Source organism: Danio rerio, chromosome 11 (assembly GCF_049306965.1).
Source record: "Danio rerio strain Tuebingen ecotype United States chromosome 11, GRCz12tu, whole genome shotgun sequence".
In the NCBI taxonomy this organism is placed as follows: domain Eukaryota; kingdom Metazoa; phylum Chordata; class Actinopteri; order Cypriniformes; family Danionidae; genus Danio; species Danio rerio.
Genome location: NC_133186.1, coordinates 6,304,721 through 6,324,992, shown reverse-complemented (window position 1 = coordinate 6,324,992; position 20,272 = coordinate 6,304,721). Strand labels below are relative to the sequence as shown.

The window sequence follows — 20,272 nt, the reverse complement described above, 5'->3', positions numbered from 1 at the left end:
TGAGTATTGTGTGTTTTTTTGTGTGAGTAGAAAAGTTGTGTCTGAATTCGGTCCTGTCGGGCCCCTTTCCTAAAAAGTCTAGAGCTGCGTCCCAAATGGCACACTATGCACTCATGCACTTTGTACTTATGCACTTACACACTCAACAGGATAGTATATGTGTGTAGTGTTGTCCCAAATGGCACACTAATGTTTTTTCACTAATCGGAAATTCAAACGGTTTCCCTGATGACGTTTGACGGTTGCCAAATCAGTGAAATAAACGACCGAATTATCAAATAATACCTGCCGTGAGTATTGCCGCATTCACCATCGAGAGGCGCTATAATCACTCTTGTAGGAGAATTTTGCTTTCACCATCCAAAATAAATAAAGTTATCCAACATGTGCGCCCGATAGCTCCGCCCCTTCTGATACGTGAGCAAACCTGCGGTTGTTAAGTGCGTGAAGTGTCCATCATTACACACTTCATTTTAGCGGCTGAATGAGTGCATCATCCGGGTAATTTAAGAGCACTTATTATTTTTAGAGTTTTCAGTGTGAACACACTACTTACATTATTTATACTACAAATGGCGTAGAATAGTGCATAAGTATGCGATTTGGGACACAGCTTAGCTCTGTCTTCAATTCAACACACCTGATCCAGCTAATACAGCTCTTACTAGTCATACTTCAGGCAGGTGTGTTTAGGAAAGTTGTAGCTAAAGTTTGGACACCTGGAATAGAAAGTTCGTATAGATTTATGCTTTTTAGTGTTTCGTGTGTTCCCAAACTTTACCCAGACTTCCCAGACAGATTATTCTGGCCAAATTGTATTCAATGGTCATGGAATTTCTGGAATATTGTGAAATTTTAAAACATTCCAGACATTGAAAATGTGTTTATATATGTTTTTGGTCCAAGTCATGCAATATCAATTTTTGTCTGTCATTTTGTATTTTAGTTTCCATTTATAAAAGTTTTTTTTGTATCACATTGTTTTACGCCTGTTGTTATGATTAGACTATTTTTCAGCGCTATTTTACTCATTTCACGCTCATTTACTGGCAATCACTACAGTCAAATACACTACCTGACAAAAGTCTTGTCGCCTATCCAAGTTTTAGGAACAACAAATAATAACTTGACTTCTGGTTGATCATTTGGTATCAGAAATGGCTTATATGAAAGGCAAAGGCCTCTAGATTATGCTTATTTGACCAAAATAAAATATGATCATGCCTTGATTTTTAATGATTGAAATAGGACAGTAAGGTCTGACTTTGCTTGGGCAAAAGACTTGTCACTTATGAGAAATAGTGTACAGTATAGAACTTAAAGTTATGGTGCAGTGGAAAAAGTTAATCTTGTGTATGACTCCCACAAGTATGGACAACTGCATCCATACATCTCTGCAATGACTCAAATCACTTATTAATAAAGTCATCTGGAAAGGCAAAGAAAGCTTTCTTGTTGGACTCCCAGAGTTCATCAAGATTCTTTGGATTCATGTTCAATGCCTCCATATTACCCAAGACATGCTCAATAGTATTCATCTCTGGTGACTGGGCTGGCCAATCCTGGAGCACCTTGACGTTCTTTGCTTTCAGGATCTTTGATGTGGAGGCTGAAGTATGAGAAGGATCTTGCTATCCTGCTGAAGAATTTGCCCTCTCCTGTGGTTTGTAATGGAATGGGCTGCACAAATGTCTTGATACCTCAAGCTGTTGGTGTTGTCGTCATCCACTCTGCAGATCTCCGCACGCCCCCATACTGAATCTAACCGCAAACCATGATTTTTCCTTCACCAAACTGAAGTTCCACAGATGATTCCTCAAAAAAAAAAAAAAAAGTACCTTCTGCTTGACTAGAACTTAAGTTATTATTTGTTGCTCTTACAACAGGGATTTGTAAGGAGTACTGTCAATATTATACTTACTAAGGATATCAGGCCAGGATATTAGACATTTTAGGAGCTATAAGAAACAGTAAGTACCTCTTATTATTTTCCAAAACCTAAAATAAATTATGCATTGTTGTCGTCAGAGTTTTTTGGTTTTTTTTTTTTTTTTTTTTGTCAGTGAAAGTGAATTAGATATTTGGCTTAGTGTGGGAATTGTTTTGCGAGCTTAAACCATAAGAGACCTTTTGGTTGAGCATTGGGAAACCAGCAGCAGACTTTATTATTATATATTTTTTCATAAAGACATTGAACAAATTTGAAATAAGTTTTTAAATTTGTTATTATAAAATCTTTAAGTTATGTTTTGTTTGATTTTTACGGTGGCTGAGAGCATTAAGAAAGTGCATACAATTAGCGGTGTTCGAGATCTGAGAGGTGAGATTTAGTTTAATTTAAAGTCCTGGGCGTATGGTTGCTTGCTTTTTTTATAGCTCTGATATCTGACAGGTTGAACTAATAAATAACTGGTCACACTACAATAAGGTTCGTTAGTTAATTAATGCATTTACTAACATGAACAAACAATGAACAATACATTTACTACTGTATTTATTCATGTTAGTTAACGAAAATACAGTAGTTCATTGTTAGTTCATGTTAACTCACGGTGCATTAACTAATGTTAACAAGCATGGTCTTGGATGTTAATAATGCATTAGTAAAGGTTCAATTATGATTAATAAATGCTGTACATGTGTTGTTTATGATTAGTTCTTGGACCTTAATGTAAAGTGTTACCAAATAACTTTATTTTGATGCTATGGTAACAAGAATTGCTTTCAGAACTACTAAGAGTAAATTAAAGAACAAGCATGTCAGACTACAAGACATTTGAATGTAATTCCCAAACTTGTTTGAGGGACGAGATTAGCCATAGATCAGTTATCAACATTAAAAGATCCAGGATCTGCCAAATCATCCTAGATCATTAAAGTGAGGTTTGAAGAATGGACTCCACATGCTCACCGAAGCTATGCAGGGTTGTGTCAGTACCTGGATGGGAGACCACATGGAAAAACTAGTTTGCTGGAAATATATTTCCTTTAATCTATACATGTACACATAAAAATGTAAACTGTCTATAAAATCACTTTTTAGTAAGATGCGTCATACTCTTTTTGTATTTTTAACATGCGTTTAGATATCCAAGTAAAATAAACCTAATTCATACATTTAGTCCTAAGTTTTCTTTTAAAAACATCTTGCCGTCATTAGAACGCAATAAATTTTGGGACGTTCGAGGACGCAAAGGATCCACCGGTTGTGTTCTTCATTACCTAATGCATTTGGAGGGTGCATTTGAAGGAGGCTAAGAGTTTTAGCCTTCTTTGGAGGATGCAGCCTCTGAAATGAGACACAACTGTGGCCTCCTATCCACTGGACTGCCTCTATCTGCTTGTTAAGTGTGACGTCATGCGAAGCGGCTTCCGGGTCCAAGCGCTCTATTCAACTGTATGGGGAGACTCATGAAATGGTAATAATAAACGTTTACAAAGCGATTTAATGCTTTTGAAAATCACGATCGCAATATACACGTCCATGCCTAATATTCGATGGCCAGAAAGTAATTAAATTTTTTTTTATAAATTGTTAAAATTTTGGTATTTGTGATGCAGCAAGCCCAAAGATTGTTGTGTACACTATGACTTTATATAAAATTAACTTTAATGTGTGATATTAATAAAAAGTGATCATAAACGAATGCTTTCTCCACTCAAATGAGTGGCGGCTTGGACCCGGAAACCGTATTCCATACGTCACCAACACGTCACCACTTAACAAGCGCATCACTTATGGAAGGCCGTTGGGGCCAAAACGTCTGCAACAGACGTTTAACGCGTAATTGCGTGTTAACACGTAAATCACATGTTAACGCGTACCAACGTGTTAACGCGTAATTGCGTATTAACGCGTAAATTACGTGTTAACATGCAATTATGCGTTAACACGTTTGTTGCAGACGTTTTGGCCCCAACGGCCTTCCATATTCACTGTCTCTCCACTTTACCTATAGCTGGTGTGTGGTAAAGTCACATCATTCAGGTGGAGCTGCACACTGTTGGTGGTGAGGACAGACCCCATTCACATGATTGTAAAGCGCTCTGGGTGTATGGCATTAATGTGATATATACAATGTGGAATATAAGTTGAACACGTCTCTAAAGGTGCTGTTGACGATTCTAACCCATACATGCAATGACAACAAATCTTACTAATTAACAAATTAAGGTATGTGTTTATAAAATTGAATGAGGCAGGGAAAAGTATTGAACACATGAAGAAAGGGAGCTGTAGAAAGGCATGAAAAGCCCAGAGAGTGGCTGAAATCTCTCAGTAGCTTTTCAGCAACCCTCTGCCCTTCCTCACTGTAAATTATTATTAACTGCTTCAGCCTAACATCTACATTTTCAGGATGATGAAGATGAAACCAGGGTGGACATTTTAACGAGAAAATTATTGCCTGGGAGATTCTCAAATGCTTTCAGAGAAAGAAAATCAAGCTGTAGAATGGCCCAGCCAATCACCTGACTCGAATCCAATAGAGAATACAAAATAAAGATCAGATTTGAAAGCCTGTTATTTTATTCTGCCCTGTTTTGAGTTCGATCTGCATCAGACAGTCAATGAAAAGACTCGGCAGCGTGCAGACTGAGGCTGTTCCACCATCAGACTAGCTGTCTACCTTATAATCCAGGCTGAGATAAACATCCCTGTTTACTTCTAAATATCTAGGAATTTCCCTTCAGGCATGAAGCTTAAAGACACAATTTTGCATGCCAAATAATCCAAAGATTTTTATGAATCAGAATGTTCACGATCATTGCAGCCGATCGTCTGTTTTTCCTGAGATTTAGCTAAAGCACGTCCCCAGGGTTAAACGGTCTCACTTGAATGGACAGTCCTGGGGGTCTCGCAGTGTGAGGGATGCTGCCAATCCAGCAGAAATAAAACCGTTGCCAAAAAATTGGAAACCAATATTTTATGTTCGTTAAGTTGGCTTTGTGTCTTGATCCAGGACATAAAGTTAATTAATTTTAGATGAAGACGAGCAAGAATGTGAGTGATTACATGAGTAATTTAAGACCATGATGAGGAACCTCGTAGGCATGCTGAGAATTCTTCGCATAGTTGTCTTTGTGTGGATGGGGTTTTGTAACATGCTTCATTGGCAAAAAAAAAAAAAAAATGCAATGGGTCTGTCAGCTGTAAAATCTCTCAAGATCTTTGTTATGTGGAGGTCTAAAGGTGGTCACTAGTGTTAATATTGCTTTTGCTCATGCTTGGTGTTAGAAATATGAGAAAACCCATTAACACTTTTTTCTCAAACCACCCAAAAATGAAACTTATGTTATTAATTACACACCCTCATGGCATTCCAATCCCCTGAGACCTTTCTGAAGATTCCAGAGGTAATCAAAGTCAGTAAAAGAACCCAAAACATTCCATGTACCTTCGGTCGTACAAGTGTAATATAAGAAGCTTCAAGAATGCTATTGTGTGCCAAATTAAATGTAAAAACATTCATCAGACCCTTTAATCAACAGCGGAATGAACCGCTAACTTATTCAGCATGTTTTACACAGCGCATGTCCCCCCAACTGCAACCCAGTACTGGGAAACGCCCATGCACTCTTGCATTCACACACATACACTACGGCCAATGTAGCTTATTCAATTAACCTATAGTGCATGTCTTTGGACTGTGGGGGAAACCGGATTAGCCGGAGCAAACCCACACCAACACAGAGAGAACTTGTATCTCTATACAGAAATGCAACCTGACCCAGCCGGGACGCAAACCAGCGACCTTCTTGCTGTGAGGCGACTGTGCTAACCACTGAGCCACCGTGTCGCTCAATGTAAAAACTACTTTTTTTTTAATTTATGCCTACCATCTTATGTTAGGGTGCACATTAAATATGGGCAATACAAAGCTTGTATGTTGTGCTTCTAAACATGCACCCTGACGACTTTCCTGGACTTAAAATGTCTCAGGACCATTGCTGTCTATAAAGGACGAGAGAGCTCTCGGATTTCATTTAAAGCAGTGGACCTCAACCTTTTCATCACTGCGGAATGGTCAACGCTTGACAATTTTACCCCGGATCAAGGGGTTTGGAGAGTTGCTAGACGACCATTAAAACCCTATTCTCGGAGGAAAACAAGCTGACAAAGCATTGTCCCTCTGATAGAAATTTTATTTATGGAAAAAGTAACCAAGAGAATACGGTCATTTTTCAAAATAAAAGTCTTTTCAAAATAAAAGATTGTTCAGACTCCGATAATAAATAAAAAGGAAATAATGATTTCTTGGGCGGACTGGTACCAATCGTGGCCCGGTGGTTAATACTAATCTAAAACACAGGTGTCAAATCCAGATCCTGGAGGGCCGCAGCTCTGCTAAGTTTAGCTTTAACCCTAATAAAACACATGTGATCGAACTAATTGAGGCCTTCTGGCTTGTTTGAAACCTACTGGTAAGTGTGTTGAAGCAGGGTTGATACTACACTGTGCAGTGCTGCAGCCCTCCAGGAACTGGATTTGACAAATATTATCTAAAACATGTTCATTTGCTTTCTCAAAGAAACAAGGTCTCCAGGGATGACATGACGGTGAGTAATTAACCTTTTGTTTTTGTTTTTTTGAGTGAATTATTCTGCAAGCTTTGCAACCGATTGGAACAGGGGTCAGAAATGACACAATCTCAATAGAAAAACAAACGACAAGTTTCTGTCTATAAACTTTAACAACAAAACACATGCAAGAAGTAATTCAATAAATATCGTCAGACAAAAGAGAGGATCATGCAATATTGGATTTCTTCTTTTCAAAAGAGGTTGATTTGCAGTTAAAACAAAAGAGAGCATCATGAAAGCTATGCAATTCTTGCTGTAGTTTTGTTATAGGTCTTTGACATCTCACTCAGAACTTTCTTTATCCTCTATGTTGCTCAGTGAAGCCTTTCTTTTATCCGTCTAATTAGCCTGTCAAATCACATTGTTTTTGCATTTGAGTACAGTGAACTCACTGTCATGTTCAAGAAACCAGTCTGAGGTGATTTGTGATTTATGGCACGTTATCCTGCTGGAAGTAGCCATCAGAAGATGGGTACACTGGTCATAAAGGGATGGACATGGTCGGCAACAATACTCAGGTAGGCTGTGGCGCTGACATGATGCTAAGTTGGTACTAATGGGCCCAAAATGTGCCAAGAAAATATCCCCCACACCATTACACCACCACCAGCCTGAACCGTTAATACAAGGCAGGATGGATCCATGCTTTTTTTGTTGTTGATGCCAAATTCTGACCCGACCATCCGAATGTTGCAGCAGAAAACGAGACTCATCAGACCAGGTGACGCTTTTCCAATCTTCTATTGTCCAATTTTGGTGAGCCTGTGCGAATTGCAGCCTCAGTTTCCTGTTCTTAGCTGACAGGAGTGGCCCTTCTTCTGCTACTGTAGCCCCTCCGCCTCAAGGTTTGACGTGTTGTGCATTCAGAGATGCTCTTCTGCTGACCTTGATTGTATCTAGTGGTTATTTGAGCTACTGTTGCTTTTCTATCAGCTGAACCAGTCTGGCCATTCTCCTCTGACATCAACAAGGCATTTGCGCTCACTGGTTATTGTCTCTTTTTCAGACCATTCTCTGTAAACCCTAGAGATGGTTGTGTGTGAAAATCCTAGTAGATCAGCAGTTTCTGAAACACTCAGACCAGCCCGTCTGGCACCAACAACCATGCCACATTCAACATCACTTGAATCACCTTTCTTCCCCATTCTGATGCTCGGCTTGGTGATCGTCTTGACCATGTCTACATGCCTAAATGCATAGAGTTGCTGCCATGTGATTGGCTGATTAGAAATGTGCGTGAACTAGCAGTTGAACAGCTGTACCTAATAAAGTGGCCGGTTGGTGTATTTCACAGGCATCAGCACTGCGCAGTGCTCAGCTTGTGTTTTTTGTATAATACACACAGTGTGATTGTCAGTCACTCAAAGAACTTGTCCACTAGTGGGTACTAAAGTAAATGAAAGAAACTATTCTGTTTGTTTGGTTTTCCACTTGCAGGTGAAGCTGTTCACTTAATCATGTCAAATGTGGCTGTTTGTTTAATCACGTAATCTCGTCTACATTGAACCAAATTTCTGTTTGGGCGTTTTGCATTGTGAAGCCTCAATTACCGAAGACATATACGGGATAGACAGTCGGGCCGTGGACACGCTGAGGTCATGGGCAGGGTGTGTTTTCACAGCTGAGTTCTCTCATCCCTTACACACCCACCTTGGACACGCAGATGGCATATTTCAGCCATGTATCTAATGATCCCAGGTATGCCAAAACCATAAAGTCCCTACACAGTTTCTCAAGAATTCGACATGAGGATGGGTTTTAAATGTCTGCACATGAGTATCCATATTGGTTCCTGATGTTCTGTTCGCTTGACTATTTTCTCACACTCCTCCCAGCAAAACAGACCTCAGGACTGCATTTCATCCACTGCAATAAATCAAAAAAGTTGAGCGTTTAAATGCAAGGTGTTTCCTTCCTTTAAGCATTCAACTTCAGGCCCATATTTCACTATAGACTGCTGCTGCTGCCTCGAAATAGTTTGAAAGACATTCTGCATTGATTTATTACTGCTAGCTTGGCTGTTTTAAATTCAGGCAAACAGGGGAAGATGAGCTCTAAACTGCGGTAATTATGCCAAGCATCGCACCATGCCTCGCACAGCTCGACGTGTTAATTGAACAGAGTTGTGCGTTTCTCGACAGTAAGGGGAGATGCTACGACTGTGAATCCAGCACACGAGGGGGGAGCGAGGGAGATTGTGGGTGTGTTAGCGCGTGAGAGAAAAAATAGGGGAAGGGAGGGAGAGAGGAGAGAAATAAAAACAGCACAAGAGGACAGCAGACAGCACGGAGGAAAAATCCCTCTGAGGTTCCACCATGTTCCTGCAGACTGTCTCCATCCTCTTCCTCTCGGCCGTCCTCTTCGGCTGCCTGGAAGGTAAGGTGAAACTCTCTCTCTCTCTTGCGTCTGATTGTGGTGTTGGAACGGGGCGGTTGGGACCAGATCTCGGTGGGAGGGAGAGAGGCTTAATGCTCTGATAGCCAGACCTGTTCAGGAGCTTCGGATGCTGGAGTTTCACGCATGTCAGAGGATACGAGGTATGATCAAGCATGATAGGAGGCTGTGCCTGCCACAAACAGGATGAAAAGGAGTCCGAATCAGACCACGACCCTCAGTTTTCTCCGCAAACTGTTGAACAGGCCAGTTTACATGCGTGCGGTGTCAGTTCTGATACTTGCTGATGGGTTCCAGGTGGGAATCTCTGTTGAATTCTGCTGCTGGTTTGTAATTTCTCTCTCTCTTTCTGCCAGGGAAGGGTGTGCAAATGCAGCGAGATGTTCAGTGCTGCATGCAGTACTCTCACGGAAAAGTCCGGACCAAAGATGTCCTGAGGTATGAGAGGCAGACGGAGGGGCCGGATTGCAGCATAAGAGCCATCATGCAAGTATTCCAGGCATCCTGGAGCAATCACAGACATGGAAAATATGCCCTATTAAAGCTCACTGGCATTGCCGTCTAAGCAGGTCAGATTTTTATTACTGAGAGCGGTAATTGTCAGGCAAGCAGAGCAAAAGAATGCACTCAGGCTAGGTGGACAATGCCCAAACTGTTTCTTCAACGGGGCCAATTTGGCCTGCGCTGACTTGAAGCGTAGCAGATTAAGAGATTTGCGATTTTGCACTATGTAAAGAGAGAGCTCTTGAGATCTTGGCGCTCACGTTCTCGCTTGTCTGAATCACGGCAGATTGTACACCAAAAAGGCAGTGAAGTGCGCTGATCCGAGGGACAGGAAGGTGAAGAGGTTACTACGGAAACTGAACCAGAGGCTGGGAGCCAAAGCGCGCAGGACCATGTGGTTACATCCACATTTGAATCTGCCTGTTATGTCGGAGGTAAGATCTCCGTGGGTTTGTGGAAATTACGGCAAATCAAAATATGCATCGTGGGCCAGAAAGTGTCTTGAAGTAGCATTTTCTTTTCATTTACAGGTCGCTGTTGTGAATTCCCAAAAGATGAACAAGGTAAACAACATGTGTGGGACATTAAACTGTCAGCATTTACACACCTTTTACTTGTTTCAAACCTTTGTTTTGTTGAACAGAAAAGAAGATATGAAGAGTTCAGATGCAAAAAAACGTTTGAAATTTCCTTGAAAATGAGCATTTTTATCAGACTCCTGTCTGTTGGTTTAGTAATTTTAAGTTTATGGCAAAGAAAACAGTCTTTCAAATGTCTTTCAAATGAAATAACTAAACATATACATATGAGTCTGAGAAAAATGCTCATTTTAATAGAAATTTCAGACACTTAGCACTTAGAGGTTTTAGCATCTGAACTCTTCATATTTAGATGAAACCTGTAAACATTGACTTCCATAATCTTCGTTTTCTGTCCAACTATGGAAGCTGTAAGCTTTAGCTTTGTTTAAAATATCTTCTTTAGTGTTAAACAAAAGACAAACTAAAAGGTTTGGAACCACTTGGTCAGTAATAGTGAGTACGTTTTCATTTTTGGATGAACTATCTCTTTAATTCAGTAGAGTGCAACAGGAGGTAAACATTTCATACTTCTTTTTTTTCATTGATGAATTGATTTCAAGCGATAATGCATCAAAGTCTGTACATTACTTGGTAGACAGCATTTCAGTTTGTGACAACTACTCTATCCATAGTCCCAAAGAGTGACCCACCAATCAGAAAATTTCCTTGGAAACTCAAATTGCAGCAAAGGGTTTGAAACAGAGTTTCTGAAAATTTCATAATGCCAATTTTAAGATTTTTTTCATACTCATACTCAAATTGGCAGGGGGCCATTTCAGTGACTGACAATTCATAGGAGGGCCGTTTCAACATTCAAGCACAAGAAAAAAGTGACATAATTGGTGCATCATATGACAACAGACATGATGTTTAGAATTTAAGCATTACATGTCACAAATCAACATGTTTTTGCTTCACGCAACTGCTGAAATATATAGTTGAAGTCAGAATTATTAGCCCCCCTGTTTATCTTTTCCCCCCAATTTTTGTTTAACAGAGAGCAGATTTTTTCAACACGTTTCTAAACACAATCATTTTAATAACTCATTTCTAATAACTGATTTATTTTATCTTCGCCATGATGACAGTAAAAAATATTGGACTAGATATTTTTCAAGACTCTTCTATACAGCTTAAAGTGACATTTAAAGGCTTAACTGGGTTAATTATGTTAACTAGGCAGGTTAGGGTTATTAGGCAAGTTATTGTATAATGATGGTTTGTTCTGTAGAAAATCGAACACATATATAGCTAAAAGAGGCTAATAATATTGACCTTAAAATGGTTATAAAAAATTTAAAAACGCTTTTATTCTTTTATTCTATGAAAAAGTATAATAGCAAATACTGTGAAATATTTCTTGCTCTGTTAAACATTATTTGGGAAATATTTAAAAAAGAAACAATATTCGAAGGGGGGCTAATAATTCTGACTTCAACTCCATTTTGCATTTTGACATTTAAATAATCATAATAATGATAATAATAATAATTATTATTCTGTGCCAAACAATTGTTGCTTTACCAAAGGTTTAACAGAGAGCGTAGAAAACAGAAACAGTTTGGGTAACTTTACTGACAATTGTTCTTCTCAGTATCTTTCTTTTCTGTAAAACTACAACAAAGAGGGGAAGCTAATATATTCTATAGTATATAATCACATTTAGTTGAATATAGTATATATTCACATTTACTTTACCATGTTCAAGCCATCCAGTAGTTAAATGTACATAGTTGTCATAGAAATCTCAATACACATATGAGGAAAATCTATTACATTCGACCATTTGAATTAAATATTAGCAAAATTAGCATATTTGTTACACCACCAGCATAACGTGTAAGCCATGAAAAAGTGTTTGTTCATGAAAATACAGGCGGTATAAAACTGATAATCAAACGATCCTTGAATATTTACAAAAGTAGAGCTTTAGTAAAAAATAAAGCACTTATGCACATTTATTTCAACGTTTAAATCAGCCCCAGAAATAATCTGCATGTGGGTTACTCTCTACCACACGCTGAGAAAAAACTAAAGTAAAATACAGTATAATATATTGCAGTACTTTAAACGTCCTGTAGGTGGGGGTTAAAACCAGAAGTGGCTATATGGGACAGCACAACAATGATAGTGATTCAAAAATATATGTTTTACTTTATATTTTTGACGTCAGTTGCGGGGCAGTGGCAGGACGAGGGCGGGCCATTATTTCAGTATTGTTTAATTTGTATTCAAAATGAGCTATACTGAAGACAGGTTTGATGCATACTTGAACTACAGGAAAAAAACACGGCTTTCCCAAAAATGTACGTGCAGGTCCAGCTGTTTCATTTTAGAGGTGCGATTCAGACTTTCATCAAACATCAGCATGAACGGTATTATCACTTTCGAAATCAGGTCTCTTGATAAACGTAAGCGAATTGATCTTTCCCGCACTGAAATGATTTAGCAGTCTGGAAACATCGTCTCGAACAGTTCGCCTACCCTCAAAGTGTTGAATCTGACATAAAAAAAGCACACTGATATCGCTTCCGGGGTTTGTAGAGCTGCAGTGTGAGCGTTACCTAGGCAGTGAGGAGCTAGTGTAACCCCACCGGTCTTAAACCACCTAACCCGCTCCAAGCTGGTTTCAAACCGGCGACCTTCCGCATGGGAGCTAGAGCAACTTTAGAGGTCAGAGGAGTGAGGTTTACCTGCACAGCACACACTAGCTGGCCTCCGTTACACTCACCCCCCTAAACCTCACTCCCATCCGGGTCATGGCACCAATGTAACCCCGCTGGTCTTACACCACCCAACCCGCTCCGAGCTGCTATCAAACCAGCGACCTTCCGCATGGGAGTCGGGCGCTCTACCAAGGAGGCTAAAGACCATGGCCTCTAGCATCTGTCGCTAGAGCACCTTTAGAGGTCGGAGGAGTGAGGTTTACCTGCACAGCACTCACTAGCTGGCCTCCGTTACACTAGCAGATACTTGGCAGAATTGGCTGATGGCTGTCGTTTGCTGGAGACTCTTCATGGCAGTTAGATGTTTCTCAATTTAGCCATGAGTGCCTGTACACCGAACATTCCCAGTTTAATTGCTTTTCTGCATAGTAAACAGTAGGCTGTAAATAAGGTGTTAGCAACTGGCCTTAGCCAAGCCCTATATTCAGTTTTTTTCAAGCCAAGTATTGCTAAACTTGCCTTCCCTATAGCTAAAAATGTAAATTAATTTTACGTCTGCAACACAATTCGAGGCTGCATCCGAAACCACCTGCTGATCAGTAGGTACTGCATTTTAATTCAAACAAAGTACTCGACCGTTAGAAAAGTATGTTCTATACAGTATTAATGTGAGCAGTATGAATAAAACTGGGACGTACTACATTCGCCATTTTGTCATGATCATGAGACTACCCACGTGAGTTTGCGTCGCTTCACTCTCATTCACGAATTCTCTCGCAGGGCATCATGGGATATCGTAGCGCCCATTCGATGCGCACTTCAGAATCTCGTCGGAATTAGTAGGTCATCCGGGTTCATCTCGCATACTGATTTATCGAATTCTATAAATTTACACATACTACTCGCCTCACATACTGATTTTAGTGTACTATATAGTATGAAAGTATGCGATTTCGGACACAGTCCCAGAAAGATTTGCGCCAAAACCAGAAAGCTGATTGGCTGTAGCATGTTGGTCTCCTTTGTAGCTATAATACAGCAAATTACATTTGGACTAGTGCAATAAAGAACTAAAGCACCTCGAAAACCATGCAACAACAACAAAAAAGAATTTAAATGAGCATTAGATGGTAGCGTTACATGGACATTGGAAAAATAAGACCTGTGTAAAAATATTTAAGACCTAGAACAGTAAATTTAGGACTTTTTAAGGCCTTTCGATTTTTTAATCTTAGACTTTTTTAGACCCCATGGAAGCCCTGTTGGAAGTAACCATCTACGACCATGAAGAGCTGTGCATATGAATGCAACAGTATCTATTTAATTCTACATTTTTGACTGTCGTAGTCAGTATGTAGTTCCAGTATCACTGTCAACTGTTGTGCTCTATTCTTATTTGAAACATTTTTTCACATTGGTCTTCACTCTTCATACATGTCTTTGTCATCTCTCTGTAAGGAAATTTCAGTAATCAGTTTTCTTTCCATCTAGACCAAGTGAAAGTCGAGGGAAGACAGATGATTGATGAAACTCCAGCCTTCTTGTGTGTCACTGTTTTCTTACATGTTTAAGAAAATCTCTGTAGACTCATTCACTACCAAACAGTATGTTATCCAGATATGTTGTGATATTTAGATGTCCTCTCAAATGACTGTTAATCTATATGCCAAAGTATTCTTCTCTGAGACTTGTTAAGGTTGTTTATAATCTCTGCAGCTATATATAGTCTCTATAACTTATACGAGCTCTTCTAGAGTCCAGTAAGCTGGTATGACTGTTCTCCAACCGATTTATAGTGCAATTACAGATTCTCTTGTGTATGTTAAAACACAACTGATTTTTATATATAAAATAAATGGAAAAATTATGAAAGTTGTTTTGTTTTTATTTGAACAATACTTTTATTCCTGTCTAACTGTGGATGATTCATTTTTGCCTTTTGGGATCTTTGTGGAAATGCACATTTATCTATATTTTGTAAATGAATGGATGGATAACAGAATTAACAACAGCAAAAACGAACCAAAACTCAAAATAGCTGTCAAACATGCACACAAAATGGCAAATAATAATATTGATAATTCAAAGGCAGTCCATTTGGGTCTTTCGAAGCCTCATAAACTTCTATTAACAGAATATACAAATGAGCCAAAATATTACGATCACCTGCTTCAGGGCTGAGACACAGTCAAACTACTAGCAGCAACCAAACCCAACTGTGTTGTTGCCTCATGTTGGATCGCATCTGGAGCAAAAAGCTGCCTGTGAACACACCAAACGGACGAATGTTGACTTGAAATGAGAACTCTGCAGGGGGCAGTAGTCTGTTTTCTTCTATTAATAGCATATACAAAACACGCCAAAATATTACGATCACCTGCCTAAGGGCTGGGACACAGCCAAACAACTAGCACCAAACAAACCCAACTGTGTTGTCGCCTCACATTGGATTACTTCTGGACCAAAAAGCTGCCCATGAACGGATCAAACGGACGAATGTAAACTGAAATGAGAGTGTATTTTTCCACTCCGCAGGGAGCAGTTATCTGTTTTCTTTTATTATTAGAATATACAAATAAGCCAAAACATTACGATCACCTGCCTAAGGACTGGGAAACACCAAACCAACGCCAAACAACTAGCACCAATCAAACCCAACTGCATTGTCGCCTCATGTTGGATCGCTTCTGGACCAAAAAGCTGCCCGTGAATGCACCAATTGGACGAATGTAAACTGAAACGAGAGCTTTGAAGCGAGAACATGTCTTTCCACTCAGCAGGGGGCAGTAGGCTGTCTTCTTGTTCTGCAAAGGGAAGCAGAACTTGATAGTGTAAACAAAGCAGCGTTTAGTACCATTATCACAGTAATTGTCACTCACCAAAGAAGGTTTTTTGCAAATACGTCTGATAATCTATATTGTTTGCAAATATTTGAGAAATGTCACAAAAACACAGCCAACGTCTTTGTGACCCCTTTTGGCTTGTATTGTTTACTTGCTACGTCTCTTTACTTCTATTAATAGAATATAAAAATGAGCCAAAACATTATGATCACCTGCCTAAGGGCTGGGACACAGCCAAACAACTACCGCCAACCAAACCTAACTGTGTTGTCACCTCACATTGGATCGCTTCTGGACCAAAAAGCTGCCTGTGAACACACCAAACGGACGAATGTAGACTGAAATGAGTGTCTTTCTACTCCGCAGGCAGCAGTAGTCTGTTTTTTTTTATTAATAGAATATACAAATAAGCCAAAACATTACGGTCACCTGCCTAAGGCAGGGACACACCAAATCAACGCCAAACAACTAGCACCAACCAAACCCAACTGCATTGTCGCCTCTCGTTGGATTGATTCTGGACCAAAAAGCTGCCCGTGAATGCACCAAATGGACGAATGTCGACTGAAACGAGAGCTTTGAAACGAGAACATGTCTTTCAACCCTGCAGGGGGCAGTAGGCTGTCTTCTTGTTCTGCAAAAGGAAGCGGAACTTGATAGTGTAAACCAGGGGTCACCGATCTCGGTCCTGGAGGGCCAGTGTCCCTGCAGAGTTTAGCTCCAACTTGCCTCAACACACCTGCCTGGGTGTTGCATGTATACCTTGTAAAACCTTGATTAGCTTGTTCAGGTGTGTTTGATTAGGGTGGGAGCTAAAATCTGCAGGACACCGGCCCTCCAGGAACAAGTTTGATGACCCCTGGTGTAAACAAAGCAGCGTTTAGTACCATTATCACAGTAATTGTCACTCAGCAAAGAAGGTTTTTTGCAAATACGTCTGATAATCTATATTGTTTGCAAATATTTGAGAAATGTCACAGCCAACATGACACGACACAGCCAACCTCTTTGTGACCAATATATGTAGTAATATACACTGTTAAACTTTTTGTTGTAAATTTACTGAATAATACTGGCAGCTGGGTTGTCAGCCACATACTGTGTTTTAACAGTCCACTCCTGTAGTTTACTTTCACAGTATATTACTGTTAAAATACATTTTTACACTGTGTTTTTACAGCTCAAACCTTTAACACTTTAAACCCCACAGCAAAATGCTCAGTTTTAAATAAACACTTCGAAGTGTCCACACTACTGAGTACTCAAGAAACAGTAAAACACAGCTGAAGATAATGGGTTATAAAATAGAGAAACATAAACTAAAGTCACCATCATGGAGAAAAGTGTCTGCTTTAGTTTGGCTCTTAGCCATTAACCTGTTAAAGGGCACATAGTTTACCCCTTTTTTATGACTTAATATTATGGCTCTTCTGAGTGTGCCAGTTTAGGTTCAGTTCAACACAGTTCAGATGTTTTTATTATAATGTGTTAAAAAGTGTCCTGTTGGGGGCGTTTACACAGTTTGCTGTTTTAGGGGCGTGTTGCTTCACAGTTTCAGCTTCCCGCCCAACGTAACAAGGGGGCGGAGCCAAGAGCTCCTACGCTCTGTGTTTGCAACAGACAGGCTGACAGAGAGAGAGCTAAGCTAAGCTGAGCTAGGATGAGCATTCAGCCGTACATGTATGAGTCGGTCACAGACCAAGCAGAGAGCACGAAATCATTTGTGTCTTTGAAACATAAAGTGTCCCGAATCGACACGCCACGCATTCCAGAACTCCAAACACAAGCCTTCACCAGGGCAAGCACAACGGCGCCGCGCCGAGCCGCTGACCCGAAGCTCCGCCGCGTGCACCACGACAGAAACCCACACCTTGCCGAGCCGCTGACCCGAAGCTCCGCCACATGCATTGTGACAGAAACCCACGCAGCGCCGAGCCACTGACCAGAAGCTCCGCTGCGTGCACCCCGACAGAAACCCACGCCCAGAACTCTGAAATGCACGCCACCACCCAAAAGGAACAAGCAATAAATCTGATTAGAGCGATAATGTGGAGAATATTGATCTTGTGTTGACTCCTATGAGCTTTTCATCAAAAAATAGAGCAAAGGTGTTCCTTTAGAGATATCGCTTTGACTCACACGCAGAAAATGGCGGACAATTAACAAAATGAACAAAACTCACAAACATCACAAAAACTGCTATGTTGGGCTGCCAGACAAACAGGATATGACAGATCATTAAGGACATTTCCTTTAGGATTAACTCCATAACTGGAATAAAAAATGTTGTCTTTTTTGATGTTCTTCTTCAGATATTTTTTATGCTGTGAATGTTTAGAATAAATATAACTATTTATATATTTATATATATATATATATATATATATATATATATATATATATATATATATATATATATATATATATATATATATATATATATATAAATTTTCTGTAATTACAAATAGGACTAAGTAGTTAAAACTGCAGGTTAATCCCTAATTTGGATCTCCATCTGTGAGTTCATGCTACTTAAAAGTGTTTTTCAAAGATTGTGAATCCCACTCATACTAACCACTAGAGGATGCTGTTTTGTGAAAACGTTGATAGACATATTCTGATATTCAACTGTTTGCTGTGGCATATTTGACAACAGAAACACTGTAAAAAGGGTAATTTTATTCCTGAGACATTTATTCATCTTAACACATTCCAGCATTCAAAATACAAATTCAAGCCATGAAAATGGCCACAATAAACCATTACCTTAAATAAATTAACAAGTTAAATAAACAATTGTACCATATATGGTTATATACAGTTCAAGTCAGAATTATTAACCCCCACTTTTATTTATTTTTTCTTTTTTAAATGTTTTCTAAATTATGATGAACAGAGCAAAGAAATTTTCAGAGTATGTCTGATAATATTTTTTCCTCTGGAGAAAGTCTTATTTGTTTTATTTCGGCTAGAATAAAAACTGGTTTTAATTTTTTAAAAACATTTTAAGGTAAAAATTATTAGCCCTTTTAAGCTATTTTTTTTTTTTCGATAGTCTACAGAACAAACCATCGTTATACAATAACTTGCCTAATTACCCTAACCTGCCTAGAACCTAATTAACCTAGTTAAGCCTTTAAGTGTCACTTTAAGCTGTATAGAAGTGTCTTGAAAAATATCTAGTCAAATATTATTTACTATCATCATGGCAAAGATAAAATAAACCAGTTATTAGAAATGAGTTTTTAAAACTATTATGATTAGGAATGTGTTGAGAAAATCTCTCCGTTAAACAGAAATTGGGGCTAATAATTCAGGGCGGCTAATAAATCTGATGTCGGCTAGAAATATTTAAATATACTTAAAGATAAAATAACACCATTTCCTCATATTTTGCTGTTAAAAATAATCTCTACCAAAAGTGTGTCCTATTTATCAAAACCCAACAGAGAGGATTGGGAAGTAAATGTGTAATCCCAGTACTGACGCAGCAGACTGAACTGTTAAAGAACAGCTGGAGATTGTGGTAAAGATTCAAGTATTTCACACAGTATTTATATGTACAGCACAAACTGAAGACGTTTATAAAGCAGGCAAAAAGATTTCAAAATACTTGAAAAAAATCAGCACAACACAAACTGAATACAGAACCAAAACACAGAAGAATAATCAGATAATCCACCACAAAAAAAAGTCTGATTATTCTTAAACCACCATTAACCGTCCATCTATGCACTATGAAATCAATCCAATTTTACTAAAAGACTATTTTAAAGGGGACCTACTATGCAAAAATCTCTTTTATTAGGGGTTTAAACACACTTGTATGCATCAGTGTGTGAATATAACCAACTTCTAATAGTAAAAATTTATTAATTTAATTTTTTATATTCACACTTGATAAAAACAGTCTGCAGAAACACTTTGATTGGCATTCTCCCTTTGTACGTGTCATCAGAGGGGGAAAGCCCCGCCCATTAGTGACAATCTCTCCCTCATTAGCACAGGATGTTAGTCTTGTTTCTACATCTGCCACTATGCTGACACATTGGCATGTGTAGCTCCGCCCTCTTTTGAAAAGAGCACAGTCTCATTTGAATTAAAAGCGACAGTCACCAAAATGACACAATTAGGATCAAAGCCTAAAAAGCAGCTGTCTTAAAGAGTTATAAAACATTATTTGTGTGGTATTTTAAGCTTAAACTTCACAAGCACACTCTAGGGACATCAGAGACTTATTTTACATCTTGCAAAAAGGGACAAAATAGGTCCACTTTAAGGGTGGAATCATACCAGTGTACTTCACAGTCTATCACAAAACATTGTGTAAAGAAAATTTTCAATTCATCAAATGTACATTATATAAATAACCTTATGCAATATCATAAAAAGACAAAACCACAATAAAACATTACCTTTTTTACACCTGGCATTAACATACATTTGTAAAGATCAATGATCAGCATTTACACCTACAGTAGTGTATTAACATCTATTCAGATGTGGCTCAGTTATTGAGAATAGTACCTGTTCGATCAACATTCTCAATCTAAAAACATTTCTATCACCACAAAATTCATTGTAGGCCATAAACCCCGCCCTATCTGTGTAAACCAATGAGATGTGAGCCAAACTAAAGCATCAAATTACAGTTTTTTGTCCCAAATAAACGATTTTTTATTATTATTATTATTTTAGTTCA

The 20,272-nt window shown here is 38.9% G+C and overlaps 2 protein-coding genes across 2 annotated transcripts in view; one reads left to right on the top strand and one right to left on the bottom strand.

The window, feature by feature from the left end:
- LOC141376513 (uncharacterized) overlaps window positions 1-20,272 on the bottom strand; it is a 214,091-nt gene that overhangs the window by 43,851 nt on the left and 149,968 nt on the right. The gene's annotated exons all lie outside the window — the stretch shown is intronic.
- ccl44 (chemokine (C-C motif) ligand 44) lies at window positions 8,882-14,258 on the top strand. Its single transcript, NM_001115102.1, is given in 5 exon segments — window positions 8,882-8,958; window positions 9,333-9,462; window positions 9,767-9,914; window positions 10,011-10,043; window positions 14,219-14,258. Coding segments are annotated over 5 exon segments (381 nt in total). The 5' UTR covers window positions 8,882-8,897; the 3' UTR covers window positions 14,228-14,258.